This window comes from Schistocerca cancellata, chromosome 5 (assembly GCF_023864275.1).
Source record: "Schistocerca cancellata isolate TAMUIC-IGC-003103 chromosome 5, iqSchCanc2.1, whole genome shotgun sequence".
Lineage (NCBI taxonomy): Eukaryota > Metazoa > Arthropoda > Insecta > Orthoptera > Acrididae > Schistocerca > Schistocerca cancellata.
Genome location: NC_064630.1, coordinates 79,000,762 through 79,015,813, shown reverse-complemented (window position 1 = coordinate 79,015,813; position 15,052 = coordinate 79,000,762). Strand labels below are relative to the sequence as shown.

The following is a 15,052-nucleotide window of genomic DNA, read 5'->3' as shown; positions in this document are numbered from 1 at the left end:
TAAGGATTACGCCCTCGCTGTCCCAGAACATGGACACCATCATTTTTTCAGCACTGGCGGTTACCCGAATTTTTTTTTGGTGGCGGTGAATCTGTGTGCTTCCATTGAGCTGACTGGCGCTTTGTTTCTGGATTGAAAAATGGCATCCACGTCTCATCCATTGTCACAAACGACGAAAAGAAAGTCCCATTCATGCTGTCGTTATGCGTCAACATTGCTTGGCAACATACCTCACAGGCAGCCGTGTGGTCGTCCGTCAGCATTCGTGGCACCCACCTGGATGACACTTTTCGCATTTTCAGGTCGTCATGCAGGATTGTGTGCACAGAACCCACAGAAATGTCAACTCTGGAGGCGATCTGTGCAACAGTCATTCAGCGATCCCCCAAAACAATTCTCTCCACTTTCTCGATCATGTCGTCAGACCGGTTTGTGCGAGCCCGAGGTTGTTTCAGTTTGTTGTCACACAATGTTCTGCCTTCATTAAACTGTCACACCCACGAACGCACTTTCGACACATCCATAACTCCATCACCACATGTCTCCTTCAACTGTCGATGAATTTCGATTGGTTTCACACCACGCAAATTCAGAAAACGAATGATTGCACGCTGTTCAAGTAATGAAAACGTCACCATTTTAAGTATTTAAAACAGTTCTCATTCTCGCCGCTGGCGGTAAAATTCCATCTGCCGTACGGTGCTGCCATCTCTGGGACGTATTAACAATGAACGCAGCCTCATTTTAAAACAATGCGCATGTTTCTATCTCTTTCCAGTCCGGAGAAAAAAAAATCGGAGGCCTTAGAACTTGAATGCACCTCGTATTAGCATCGCCCCCCTATGTTTATGTTTTAACTTCCCACAATTTTCCGCCGTTTTACAATTAAGTCACCATTTTGTCGCCTGTTTTTATTGTTTCCTATCTTCTTATATTTTAAAAATTCTGTAGGCAGAAGAGCAGCGTACTAAGCTGCTGCCAGCCCGCCCCCCTTCGGGGGGAATCGAAATTGATTAAAGGAAAAAAAAAGCTTCCAGAAGTGAGTGAAGGACAAGCAGTGTAATTATGCTATACTTTTAAGAAGGCCGTGTAAATAAACATGAACGCGAGAGATGGAATGCCTAGGATTTAGGCACGTATTCTTGGGCGTGCAAGTGAAAAGTGCGGCAAAATCATCGAGTCACAATCAACCATTTTGTCGTAAAATTTCGTTCCGCATCGAGTGTGACATGATACTGGGTTTCAATCGAGAGACATTGTACGAAATTCCTTACTATCTAGCACTGTGCAACTGGTGATGGAAAACAAATTATGACCACCTGGTTAATAGTGTGTTGCTTCACCTCGGTTACTCGTCTCTGCGTTTCCGACGTATGAGGCTCAATATCTCCACACACAGGTCACGCAGTTCCCGGTACTACGGGCCGATGGTCTATAGATGCGGAGCTGGTGTCTAATACCGTTAGTGGTGTATTTCAAGGGGCTCAAACCAGGCTAATATGGATACCAAGACATCACTGTGAGTTCACCATCATTCTCGCATCACTGAAACACATTTCTGGCCTTGTGACACAGTGAGCCTGTTGGAAGGTGCCATCGCCATTGGGGAAGACATGATTCGTGAATGGATGGATGTGGTCCAAAGCAATGTTCACGTAGTCCACACACGTCTTTGTGTCCTTGATTACGGGTAGAGGTCCAGTGAATCCATAGGTGAACGTCTCCCATAACATAATACACTACTGACCATTAAAATTGCTACACCAAGAAGAAATGCAGATGATAAACGGGTATTCATTTGACAAATATATTAAACTAGAACTGACATGTGATTACATTTTCACTCAATTTGGGTGCATAGATCCTGAGAAATCAGTACCCAGAAGAACCACCTCTGGCCGTAATAACGGCCTTCATACGCCTGGGCATTGAGTCACACAGAGCTTGGATGGTGGGTACAGGTACAGCTGCCCATGCAGCTTCAACAAGATACAACAGTTCACCAGGAGTAGTCACTGGCGTATTATGACGAGCCAGTTGCTCGGCCACCATTGACCAGACGTTTTCAAATGGTGAGAGATCTGGAGAATGTGCCGGCCAGGGCAGCAGTCGAACATTTTCTGTATCCAGAAAGGCCCGTACAGGACCTGCAGCATGCGGTCGTGCATTATCCTGCTGAAATGTAGGGTTTCGCAGGGATCGAATAAAGGGTTGAGCCACGGGTCGTAACACATCTGAAATGTAACGTCCACTGTTCAAAGTGCCGTCAATACGAACAAGAGGTGACCGAGACGTGTAACCAGTGGCACCCCATACCATCACTTCGGGTGATACGCCAGTATGGCGATGACGAATACACGCTTCCAATGTGCGTTCACCGCGATGTCGCCAAATACGGATGCGACCAACATGATGCTGTAAACAGAACCTGGATTCATCCAAAAAATGACGTTTTGCCATTCGTGCACCCAGGTTCGTCGTTGAGTACACCATCGCAGGCGCTCCTGTCTGTGATGCAGCGTCAAGAATATCCGTAGCCATGGTCTCCGAGCTAATAGTCCCTGCTGCTGCAAACGTCGTCGAACTGTTCGTACACATGGTTGTTGTCTTGCAAACGTCCCCATCTGTTGACTCAGGGATCGAGACGTGGCTGCACGATCCGTTACAACCATAAGGATAAGATGCCTGTCATCTCGACTTCTAGTGATACGAGGCCGTTGGGATCCAGCACGGCGTTCCGTATGTCCCTCCTAAATCCAACGATTCCATTTTCTGCTAACAGTCATTGGATCTCGACCAACGCGAGCAGCAATGTCGCGATACGATAAACCTCAATCGCGATAGACTACAATCCGACCTTCATCAAAGTCGGACACGTGATGGTAGGCGTTTGTCCTCCTTACACGAGGCATCACAACAACGTTTCACCAGGCAACGCCGGTCAACTGCTGTTTGTGTATGAGAAATGGGTTGGAAACTTTCCTCATGTTAGCACGTTGTAGGTGCCGCCACCGGCGCCAACCTTGTGTGAATGCTCTGAAAAACTAATCGTTTGAATGTCACAGCACCTTCTTCCTGTCGGTTAAATTTCGTATCTGTAGCACGTCACCTTCGTGGGGTAGCAATTTTAATGGTGAGTAGTGTACTTTCCCCATTGTCTATCGTCATGGTTGAGTGTATGCTTCGAGCTGCTTTTCGGCGATATGACGGCGTACCCACACACAACCACTAACCTGGTGTATCAAGAAACGTGATTTATCGGATCAGGCTACACGTTTACCCTAATCCACAGTCCAGTCTCGATGATCAAGTGTCAGCTGCAGTCATATGTGACCACGTCGTTGGGTCAATGCATGGGAATACATGTGGGTCGTCAACTGCGTATCCCCACAGTCAACAATGCGCGGCCCCAAACATTTGTGTCTGGACCAGCATTGTGCTCTGTTGTCCGATCTGCCACAGATCACCATCTATGCTACTTTATAGATCATCCAGATCTTCCATTAACCACTCTCAATGGATGCTCACGATTGTCGCACGCCAACAGCCATCCCAAGCGCCAGGCACAATTATTTATCCTCTGTCAAAGCCGACTGTGTCTGTGGATTTTTTTGATTTGTGGCCTGTGTCGTCGCAAGAATGATTCCGCATTCGTCTCTGCTCCGCTTATATGGTCACCAGACGACATTCAACGTCGTGGATGACAATGATCATTACGTTTTCGCTTATCAACTACTCACAAAACACAATCTCCGCCAGTTGCGCATCCGTTTTTGTACCCTTGTCTTTATGTCTGGTAGTGAAACATAAGTTTATTAAGTTGGGATGCAGTCTTGCAAGCAGTCTAAACAGTGGCATCCTTTAAATTCTTGAAAATCAAGACAGTTCAAATAAGCGCAGTTGGCACGTACAAATATGGGACTGTTCTATGGTGACCTTCGTGAAACCAGGAACATCATTTATATATTAAGTACACCGTGAACCTTTTTCGGAATCATGACTTGCGTTTCAGAGTGGAGGACACGGAAAACTTTCAAACATTACATTCTCGTGATTCACGAGAAGTGTGTCGTCAGCCTCCCTCTTGCACTGCCGGTCGAAATGGGACTTTGGTTGCGATTTTTAGGAACACTTTCCTGTCCATTTCTTGACTATCACCCGTATTTACACCTCACCTCAGTGAGTAACTTCTTACATGTTTTTTGAAAAATGCAGTGTTGAAAACTGTCAGGTACCCTGCTCACAAACACAAACCTTAAAAAGACTTAATGCTATTTTGTCGAAAACGGACAAAGTGAATAAGGATACGAGTTAAGCCGGATAAAAAACAGCAAAAAGCCATTGCGAATAATACGAGAAGTGTCACCATTTTGAATCGATAGATATAATACACAATGGCTATCTGCGCAGTTACCATAAAACTTCATAAAATTTAACAATAATACCTGCAACAATACCTTTAAAACAATTAAAGCAACATCTTAAGTCGTGTGGCTTAAGAGAGATGTAAAAGTGTAGTTCAGAGAGGAAGACCTACTCAACAAGCAGCTGTACGTGGCGTGTACAGCATAAGCAAGTGTAAATGTGTACAGTTGTCTCACAATGAATCTGTCAGCTCGAAGCCGAGAATGGCGCTATTTGTTCATAATGAAGAGCATTATTAACTTTTCTTCGGGCGGGTACCACAGTCGCACGAAACTTACGAAATACTTTCAACAATAGCAACTGAGTGAGACGTAGTTGACTTTCGTCTCAGACTTTCCTGTTAGATGATTTGGGGGGCTCTGTTTTTACTGTTGATTCGCTCTGGGTAGTGCTATGCTTCCTGGTACTACTTTTTACGTTTCTGCGCAAGTTGTTCGCATGACTACTTGCCGTATGTTTGATGTTTGCCCGCTAAAGACTGGCGGTTGGGCAGCCAAGTAAAATCACGCAGCTGGCCAGTATTGGAAAATAAATAATAACTACAAATCGCAGGAGGAAAAGTTATCGTGCCAGAAATGTTATTAACGGTGGCTGGTTGCTGCTTTTCTTTTTGTAAGAAATAACAAAAATGGCTCTGATCACTATGGGACTTAACTTCTGAGGTCATCAGTCCCCTAGAACTTAGAACTACTTAAACCTAACTAACCTAAGGACATCACGCACATCCATGCCCGAGGCAGGATTCGAACCTGCGGCCGTAGCGGTCGCGGGGTTCCAGACTGAAGCGCCTAGAACCGTTCGGCCACCCAGGCCGGCTAAGAAATAACACCTTGTCCCACAGTACCGAAAGTGCTAGAAGAATACGTGCATGTGCACATTACAATAATTTTTTGCATCATTTATGCAATTTTATAGATTATTGGTCATACATTTCGAGATGCGTTGCGGATTTTCTCAACATATTTGCCTTATTTTTCGACTGTGTGGCGTTTCTCAGTAAGCGAAATACAGAGGGTGGACGAAAACACAAGACATTATATCTACATCTATGCTCTGCAAACCACCGAGAGATGCAGGGCAGAGGTACTTCCCATTGCACAAGTTATTAGGGTTTCTTCCTGTTCCCTTTACGTATGGAGCGCGGGAACAATTATTGTTTGAATGCGTCTGTGCGTGCAGTAATCAACCTTATCCTCACGATCCCTTTGTGAGCGATACATAGGCAGTTGTTGTATATTGCTAGAGTAATCTTTTAAAGCCAGTTCTTGTAACTTTTTAATAGACTCTCTCGGGATAGTTTACGTCTGTCTTCAAGAGACTTCCATTTCAATTCCTTCAGTATCTCTGTGACACTCTCCCAGTGATTAAACAAACCAGTGACCATTCGTGTTGCCCTTCTGTGTATACGGTCTATGTCCCCTGTTAGTCCTAACTGGTGCAGGTCCCACACACTTGAGCAATATTCTAGAACCGGTAGCACGAGTGATTTGCAAGCATTATCTTTTGTAGACTGATTGCGTTTCCCCAGTATTCTACCAATAAACCGAAGTCTACCACCTGCTTTACCCACGACTGAACCTACGTGATCATTTCATTTCATATCCCTACAAAGTGTTACACCCAGGTATTTGTATGAGTTGGCCGATTCCAACTGTGACTCATTGGTATAGTCATAGAATACTACTTCTTTCGTTTTGTGAAGTGCACAATTTTACATTTCTGAACATTTCGAGCAAGCTGCCAATCTGCACCACGTTGAAATCTTATCAAGATCTGACTGAATATTTGTGCAGCTTCTCTCTTTATAGATACCTGCATCATCTGCGAAAAGCCTGATTCTACTATTAATATAGTCTCCAAGGTCATTATTATGCAATACGAATAGGAAGGATCCAAACAGACTTCCCTGGGGCACAGCCGAAGTTACTTCTACATCTGACGTTTTTGACTCTCCATCCAAGATAACATGCCGTGTCCTCCCTATCAAAAAGTCATCAATCCGATCACAAATTTTACTTGATACTCCATATGATCATACTTTTGACAATATGCGTAGGTGCTGTACTAAGTCAAATACTTTTCGGAAATCAAGAAATATTGCGGTTACCTTGGTACAAAGCTTTCAGTATGCGATGTGATGTTTTCGAAATCCACGCTGGTTGGCATTGCCATGCCAAGTAAGATGTATGAAATGCACTGGCATTCAAAGCAGCTTATAGTCGTTTCATAATGGATAAACCTGTTACTGTACGGTCTTCAGGAGGACCTTATGCTATTCTCCCTGTAACATTGTGTCAAATTCAGGTAATGGTGATGGAGGTGGATGGCAATCGCGTACCTTTCTCTCCAAAGTACACCACAAAGGCTCAATGACATTGAGATCTGGCGCCTGTAGTGGCCAGGAGATATGCGACAAGTCATCTTCATGCTCTCAAAATCAGTCCTGGGGGATGCGAGCTGTGTGAACAGGGCCCTGACATCTCGGACAACATTATCACCATCAGGGAACAGACATTGTTCCACTGGATGGACCTGATCAGCGAAAACGGTCACATAATCCTGGTTTTAAAAAAAATGGTTCAAATGGCTCTGAGCACTATGGGACATAACATCCTCGGTCATCAGTCCCCTAGAACTTAGAACTACTCAAACCTAACTAACCTAAGGACATCACAGACATCCATGCCCAAGGCAGGATTCGAACCTGCAACCGTAGCAGTCACGCGGTTCCGGACTGAGGGCCTAGAACCGCGAGACCACCGCAGCCGGCCATAATCGTGGACAGTAATGTTGCCTTGCAGAGCAACCATGAGGCCCGTGGAATACCACAATATGGCTGCCAAAACAATCATACTTGGGACGTAAATTCGGCCATAAGTTGGAAATAGTGTGAAACAAGACTCATCCGACCAGATGACGTTCTTCCATTGCTGCACAGTCCAGATTTTACGACTTCAGCACTACTACACTACTAGACATTAACATTGCTACACCACGAAGATGACGTGCTACAGACACGAAATTTAACCGACAGGAAGAAGATGCTGTGATATGCAAATGATTAGCTTTACAGAGCATTCACACAAGGTTGGCGCCGGTGGCGACACCTACCAACGTGCTGACATGAGGGAAGTTTCCAATCGATTTCTCAAACACAAGCGGCAGCTGACCAGCGTTGCCTGGTGAAACGTTGTTGTGATGCCTCGTGTAAGGAGGACAAATGCGTACCATCACGTTTCCGACTTTGATAAAGATCGGATTGTAGCCTGTCGCGGTTGCGGCTTATCGCATCGCGACACTGCTGATCACGTTGGTCGAGATCCAATGACTGTTAGCAGAATATGGAATCGGTGGGTTCAGGAGGGTAATACGGAACGCCGTGCTGGATCCCAACGGCCTCGTATCACTAGAAGTCGAGATGACAGGCATCTTATCCGCACGGCTGTAACGGATCGTGCAGCCACCTCTGATTCCCTGAGTCAACAGATGGGGACGTTTGCAAGACAACAACCATCTGCACGAACAGTTCGACGACGTTTGCAGCAGCATGGACTATCAGCTCGGAGACCGTGGCTGCGGTTACCCTTGACGCTGCATCACAGACAGGAGCGCCTGCGATGGTGTACTCAACGACGAACCTGGGTGCACGAAAGGCCAAACGTCATTTTATCGGATGAAGCTAGGTTCTGGTTACAGCATCATCATGGTCACATCCGTGTTTGGCGACATCGTAGTGAACGCACATTGGAAGCGTGTATTCGTCATCGCCATACTGGCGTATCACCCGGCATGATGGTATTGGTTACACGTCTCGGTCACCTCTTGTTCGCATTGACGGCACTTTGAACAGTGGACCTTACATTTCAGATGTGTTACGACCCGTGGTTCAACCCTTCATTCGATCCATGCGGAACCCTACATTTCAGCAGGATAATGCACGACCTATGTTGCAGGTCCTGTACGGGCCTTTCTGGATACAGAAAATGTTCGACTGCTGCCCTGGCCTGCACAATCTCCAAATCTCTCGGCAATTGAAAACGTCTGGTCAATGGTGGCCGAGCAACTGGCGCGTCACTATACGCCAGTCACTACTCTTGATGAACTGTGGTATCGTGTTGAAGCTGCGTGGGAGCTGTACCTGTACACGCCATCCAAGCTCTGTTTGACGCAATGCCCAGGCGTATCAAGACCGTTATTACGGCCAGAGGTGGTTGTTCTGGGTACTGATTTCGCAGAATCTGTGCACCCAAATTGCGCGAAAATGTAATGACATGTCAGTTCTAGTATAATATATTTGTCCAATGAATACCCGTTTATCTTCTACATTTCTTCTTGGTGTAGCAATTTTAATGGCCAGTAGTGTACTTCCTGTTATTGGCATTTGAATCACTGAGGAGTGGTTTTGGAATTCCAGGTCGACCGACGATTTACTGCTTATGAAGCGAACCTCGTGTTTCCGTGCTGAAAGGATTCCCGAGTCCGACATTCAGTTCTGCAGTGACTTTTGCGGCTGTTTTCCACTTATTTTTCGTGACAATACTTTTCAGTGAACGTCTATCACGATCACTCGACACACACTTTTACCCGCTCTGTGACTTGGCAGATGATGTTTTTACGCATTCGCTGTATGCGATATCAATCTTCGATACGGCGTCTCTTGAAACACACTTCGGCTCTCTTGGTTGTAGAAACACCCACCATACGATTACCAACAATTTGCACATTGTCCAATTCAGTTGGCTCAGACCTAATGCACTCACGACTACACAGAGCACTGTTTCGACGCGCAAGTCGTCGAAGTGGCGTCAAATCGAAAGGCTTGCACCCGGCGAACGGTCTACCCGACGGGAGGCCCTATTTACACGACGTTTACATTATAGAGCACTGTTATGACCGCGCCTGACACTTGCAGCGTATTGAGGACTTCGCGCGGGTGCCACTTGCGGCCAAACACAAAAGCTCTACCTGCGTTTATGTTGAAGCACACATTTCTCGCAGTGTTTCCATATTTTTTCAAAATGGTTCAAATGGCTCTGAGCACTATGGGACTTAACATCGGATGTCATCAGTCCCCTAGAACTTAGAACTACTTAAACCTAACTAACCTAAGGACATCGCACACATTCATGCCCGAGGTAGGATTCGAACCTGCGACCGTAGAAAAAAAAAAGGTTCAAATGACTCTGAGCACTATGGGACTTAACATCTGAGATCATCAGTCCCCTAGAACTAAGAACAACTTAAACCTATCTAACCTATGGACATCATACACATCTATGCCCGAGGCAGGATTCGAACCTGCGACCGTAGTAGTCGCGCGGTTCCGGAATGTAGCGCCTAGAACCGCTCGGCCACAGCGGCCGGCTTTCCATATTTTTCTTCAATTCGTGTATTTCATAAGGGGCAAGTGTTTTCAACGGTAGAAGAGGGGAACGATGTTGCTCAAGAAAGACTGAGCTCTTGATGCTGTCGACGTGTTTGAAAACGGAGGATGTTTCTTCGTGCAGAGGTCAGAGCATTTATTCAGTAGTGCGCGAACAGAAGGATAAGCAGTGGATAAGGAGGGGGCGCGTGAGAGATGGCGAGTGCTTCAGACACAATGGCGAGCAGACAGCCCGGCTGAGAATAGACGCTGTGCACGCGATTTCTTTGAATTCATTTATATCTGGGATAAAGCACCGGCTGACAACCGGCAGATTACTTTTCGCAGGAGGCGGGCGGCGCGGGGGTGGCGACGGAAGAGGCTGAAGGCCCACTGCGGTTCTCAACACCTGCTGAAGCAGGGGGCCCGGCCTGCGACAGCACACCCTGTCTCTCTCTCTTCACAAATTCCTATTGTACGCTTAATCTGTTCGTTGACGCAGTCGCAGGAATTGTTCACGCTGTTAGTCACAATCGGCCACTATTGGCTGTCGTCAGAACTTGAAAAGAAAACGTCTCTTTTCTTTTGTCGATTCTAAGCATTTAAGACAACATAAAAAGTGTAAGGAGAATTCGATACGAAAAGTAATTTTCGTTTTGCTTTTTATGTTTTACTATATGCGTACATTTGACACAGCAGAACAAAAAAAATGGTTCAAATGGCTCTGAGCACTATGGGACTCAACATCTTAGGTCATAAGTCCCCTAGAACTTAGAACTACTTAAACCTAACTAACCTAAGGACATCACCTAAGGACACACACCCATGCCCGAGGCAGGATTCGAACCTGCGACCGTAGCAGTCCCGCGGTTCCGGACTGCAGCGCCAGAACCGCACGGCCACCGCGGCCGGCACAGCAGAACAGATATTCATTTCTGTTCACCTTTGATGGTAGCCTATACGAACTAACAGTATAAGACACTTCATGTCAAGGTAAATATTAACACGAAAATATTAATAGTATATTACAAAAGTCACTCACTCACTATCCCCCGACGAAATTAATTATTTCCTCTAACTTTTTCTTTTGGGTAGAACTTCACGTCCATATTTGGTTCATTAGAGGTGGCACGCAGATCAGGGCTGTGATAAAAGACTGTCGTCTCCGACAGTCCGGAACCGCGCGACCACTACGGTCGCAGGTTCGAATCCTGCCTCGGGCATGGATGTGTGTGATGTCCTTAGGTTGGTTAGGTTTAAGTAGATCTAAGTTCTAGGGGACTGATGACCTCAGAAGTTAAGTCTCATAGTGCTCAGAGCCATTTGATTTTTGATTTGTCGTCTCCGCACTGAACGAACGCTCAGGTGACGTAGGAAAATAACGAAGATTAGATTACTATTTGTTCCATAGATCCATAGAGAGGAGATCCTCAAGGATACAAAATACGTCAGAAAACGAGAATACACAAGAAATATTTGAGGAAAAGAAATATACTAATATTTATTCAACAGATCGTTAGTTAAACAGTCCTCATCTACACCGAATTGTATTGTATTGTATGTATTGTTTGTTAACCGGGGACCTAGAAACGACAGAGAGGCTCCGTCCCCGCCGCAGCCGCAGTGGTCCACAATCCCACGACGGCTACCGCAGTCAACTTCACCCCTCCGCCGCCCCACACCGAACCCAGGGTTATTCTGCGGTTCGGCCCCCGATGGAGCCTCCAGGGAACGTCTCACACCAGACGAGTGTATCCCCTACGTTTGCGTATAGAGTAATGTTGGTGTACGCGTACGTGGAGAACTTGTTTGCGCAGCAATCGCCGGCATAGTGGAACTGAGGCGGAATAAGGGGAACCAGCCCGCATTCGCCGAGGCACGTGGAAAACCACCTAAAAACCATCCATAGACTGGCCGGTTCACCGGACCTCGACACAAATCCGCCGGGCGGATTCGCGCCGGGGACCAGGCGCTCCTTCCCGCCCGGTACTATACCGAAATAGTAAAAGCACCTGAAACGTATTTTCATTTCAGAAGTAATAACAAACCTTTCAGGAAATGTTTAAATGTACGAGACGTACTTTTTAAGGAAATACCAGCTTTCGAATAGCATTCTCGTTGAAATCTGCCGCCTGAGCATAACTTTCGATAATTTACAAGTTCAGTAACAATTGCATAAAGCACACTTCTTGACACTTGAGGCAACATCACACAACGTCGAAATCGTAAAGCGTCTGGTCTCTCTCACTTTGTGATGAACTTTCTGCACCAAACTGCCTGAATGTCGCTCACATCGTTCCCCATCATATTGATTCGTACGGCCATCTTTAATAGCTGCACGATATTTACCTTATGTGACGAAATGAAATTTTTACTCTACAGCGGAGTGTGCGATAATATGAAACTTCCTGGCACATTAAAACTGTGTGCCGGACCGAGACTCGAACTCGGCACCTTTGCCTTTCGCGGGCAAGTGCTCTACCAACCGAGCTACCCAAGCACGACTCACGCCCCATCCTCACACCTTTAATTCCGCTAGTACCTCGTCTCCTACCTTCCAAACATCACAGAAGCTCTCCTGCGAACCCTGCAGAACTAGCACTCTTGGAAGAAAGGATAGTGCGGAGACATGGCTTAGGCACAGCCTGGGGGATGTTTCTAGAATGAAAGGAGAGTAGGTACTGGCGGAATTAAAGCTGTGAGGACGGGCGTGAGTCCTGCTTGGGTAGCTCAGTTGGTAGAGCACGCGTCCGCGAAAGGCAAAGGTCCCGAATTCGAGTCTCGGTCCGGCACACAGTTTTAATCTGCCAGGAAGCTTCAATATACAGGGTGTCCCAGCTATCTTGTCCACCCAAAATATCTCTGGAACAATAACAGCTATTGGAAAATGACTTTCACCGGTATCAATGTACGGCTGCGGCCCATGAATGTACATATTTGGATACATTCTAAAACGAAAGCATATGTGTTTTTTTAACACAAACTTGTGTTTTTTTAAATGGACCTCCTATATTTTTTTCTTCAGCAATCCATAGCATGAGTAAGCACATACACAATGGCGTTGATTGCATCGCAATATTCCCATTACATCCCGAGATATTAAGACGCGAAGTTGACGCTTGAAACACCCGACATGCGCTGCTAGCGCACGTCCTGAGGCTCAGGCGTGAACCCCATGCTGCCCGTAATCCGAGTTGATTGACATGCGTAATCACACTTCCACACTTATCAAGAGATCCGAAACGAATAATACGATCTGCTGCCATCCTGCTGAGATTACGGGCAGCATGGGGTTCACGCCTGAGCCTCAGGACGTGCGCTAGCAGCGCATGTCGGGTGTTTCAAGCGTCAAGTTCGCGTCTCAATATCTCGGGATGTAATGGGAATATTGCGATGCAATCAACGCCATTGTGTATGTGCTTTGTCATGCTATGGGTTGCTGAAGAAAAAATATAGGAGGTCCATTTAAAAAAAACATAAGTTTGTGTTAAAAAACACATATGCTTTCGTTTTAGAATGTTTCCAAATATGTACATTCATGGGCCCCAGCCGTACATTGATACCGGTGAAAGTCGTTTTGCAATAGCTGTTATTGTTCCAGAGATATTTTGGGTGGACAAGATAGCTGGGACACCCTGTATACATCAATTAATTCTACTAAGAAAGTTGTCAGTGGAGCAGATAGAGAAGGAGTCTTCCATCAGTAAATCCTTTAGCAGGCGCCTCTTAGACTGATCTCTTATAGTACGGTAGCTAAACGTTTTGTCTACTGGTAAGTTACTGGTAGTGGTTCTTCCTAAATAATGCGCACCTTTGTGGACTACAGTAGGTAACTTTAAACTTTAGTGAAGGTTATTCTTATTTCTAGATTTGATTGCATATGAAATGAGCACCTTTCCTTCAGGTTACGGTTTATTGTTTACAAGGTGGATATTTCCCGCCACTCGTTGCCGCGCAGGGTAACCGCGTGCTCTTAGGCACCTTGCTACTGTTCGGGAGACTCCCTCCGTCGGAGGTTCGAGTCCTCCTTCGGGCATGGGTGTGTGTATTGTGCTTAGCGTAAGTTAGATTAAGGTAGATTAAGTAGTGTGTAAGCCTAGGGACCGATGACCTCTGTAGTTTGGTCCCACAGGAACGCACCACCACCACCCACCACTTGCATCTGGTTTCCGTTTTCCTGACATATCTGAAATACACACTCTAACAACTCTACCACAACAAAGGTCAAAATTTAATAATGATTGTGGTGTTGCTGCTAAATATTGCATTTTCGGCCAACAACGAAGTTATTATGTGGCAGGTGTCATTAGAGCACAGTTAATAAAGTCATATCATCTAATAATGAATAAACTAGGCACTCATCTTTCTGTGTTTCCCACGCTGGTCTCGTTGTAAAATCATGGCTCAATCGTCGAAAATCTAGGTGGTGATGATTCCAAATTCGGATGCAAAGAGGCCTAGGTTTTATACTGCTATATTCAAAAGTTTTATAGATGTGTTTCACAAACCATTCTTGAAGATTCAACCTTTGAAAGTTAGCACAATGGTGATGTAAAAAAAGTAATCAGCACTCCGAATTCAAATTACACTTTTTTTATTGCTTTTGTTGCAATGGCACGTAACGCACAAAACATCACTTCACAATACAAAACATACTTGAAAACATCTTCCTCACTGTTAAAGTTCACATTTTATGAACTGGCTACAATATGCGTCTTTCCAACGTGACGTCCAAGACTTGACCTCCTCAAGGTCCGACTCTCTAACTACTAACCGGCAACCGCTTACGCGCCCAAAAATCAGAGTTACAAGTACGTCAAAGATCATAGTGACAAAAGAAAGAATACACATAAGAATAATATCTTGCAACATAAACATATCGATGTATCAAAGTACCTCTACATTAATGAAATCAAATCTGAATGTTGTCTCAGAAATATGTCAACTACTTTACAGAAACACAGTAGAATATTGCTGGTATCGAGAGGTTAAGTTGAGGTGCCGTAATGGTTACGTAATTCAAGTACCATTACAACACCACGTGCGGAAAACGATAGTATGACGGGAATTTGTGATCGTTGACTGGAATTAAGGAAAGAGATTTAAGACGAATGCTGGGACGATCCCTTTGAAAAGGACACGGCGGCTTGCCTTACGCCTTCTTGTCAGTCCCGAGATTGTGCTCCGTCTCTAATGAGGTCGTCTTCCTTCTCCCCCCCGAGTCAGTACGACTTGCTGTTTTCTGGCTTGCTGACGCGTTGTAGG

At 45.5% G+C, this 15,052-nt stretch overlaps 1 protein-coding gene across 1 annotated transcript in view; it reads left to right on the top strand.

Annotated features, from left to right (window-relative positions):
- The window catches only part of LOC126188370 (antifreeze protein Maxi-like), an 87,424-nt gene that overhangs the window by 15,438 nt on the left and 56,934 nt on the right, over positions 1–15,052 (top strand). The window contains exon 2 of the mRNA XM_049929969.1: positions 10,136–10,262. Coding sequence (XP_049785926.1) covers positions 10,136–10,262 — 127 coding nt within the window. The remainder of the gene's footprint in view (positions 1–10,135; positions 10,263–15,052) is intronic.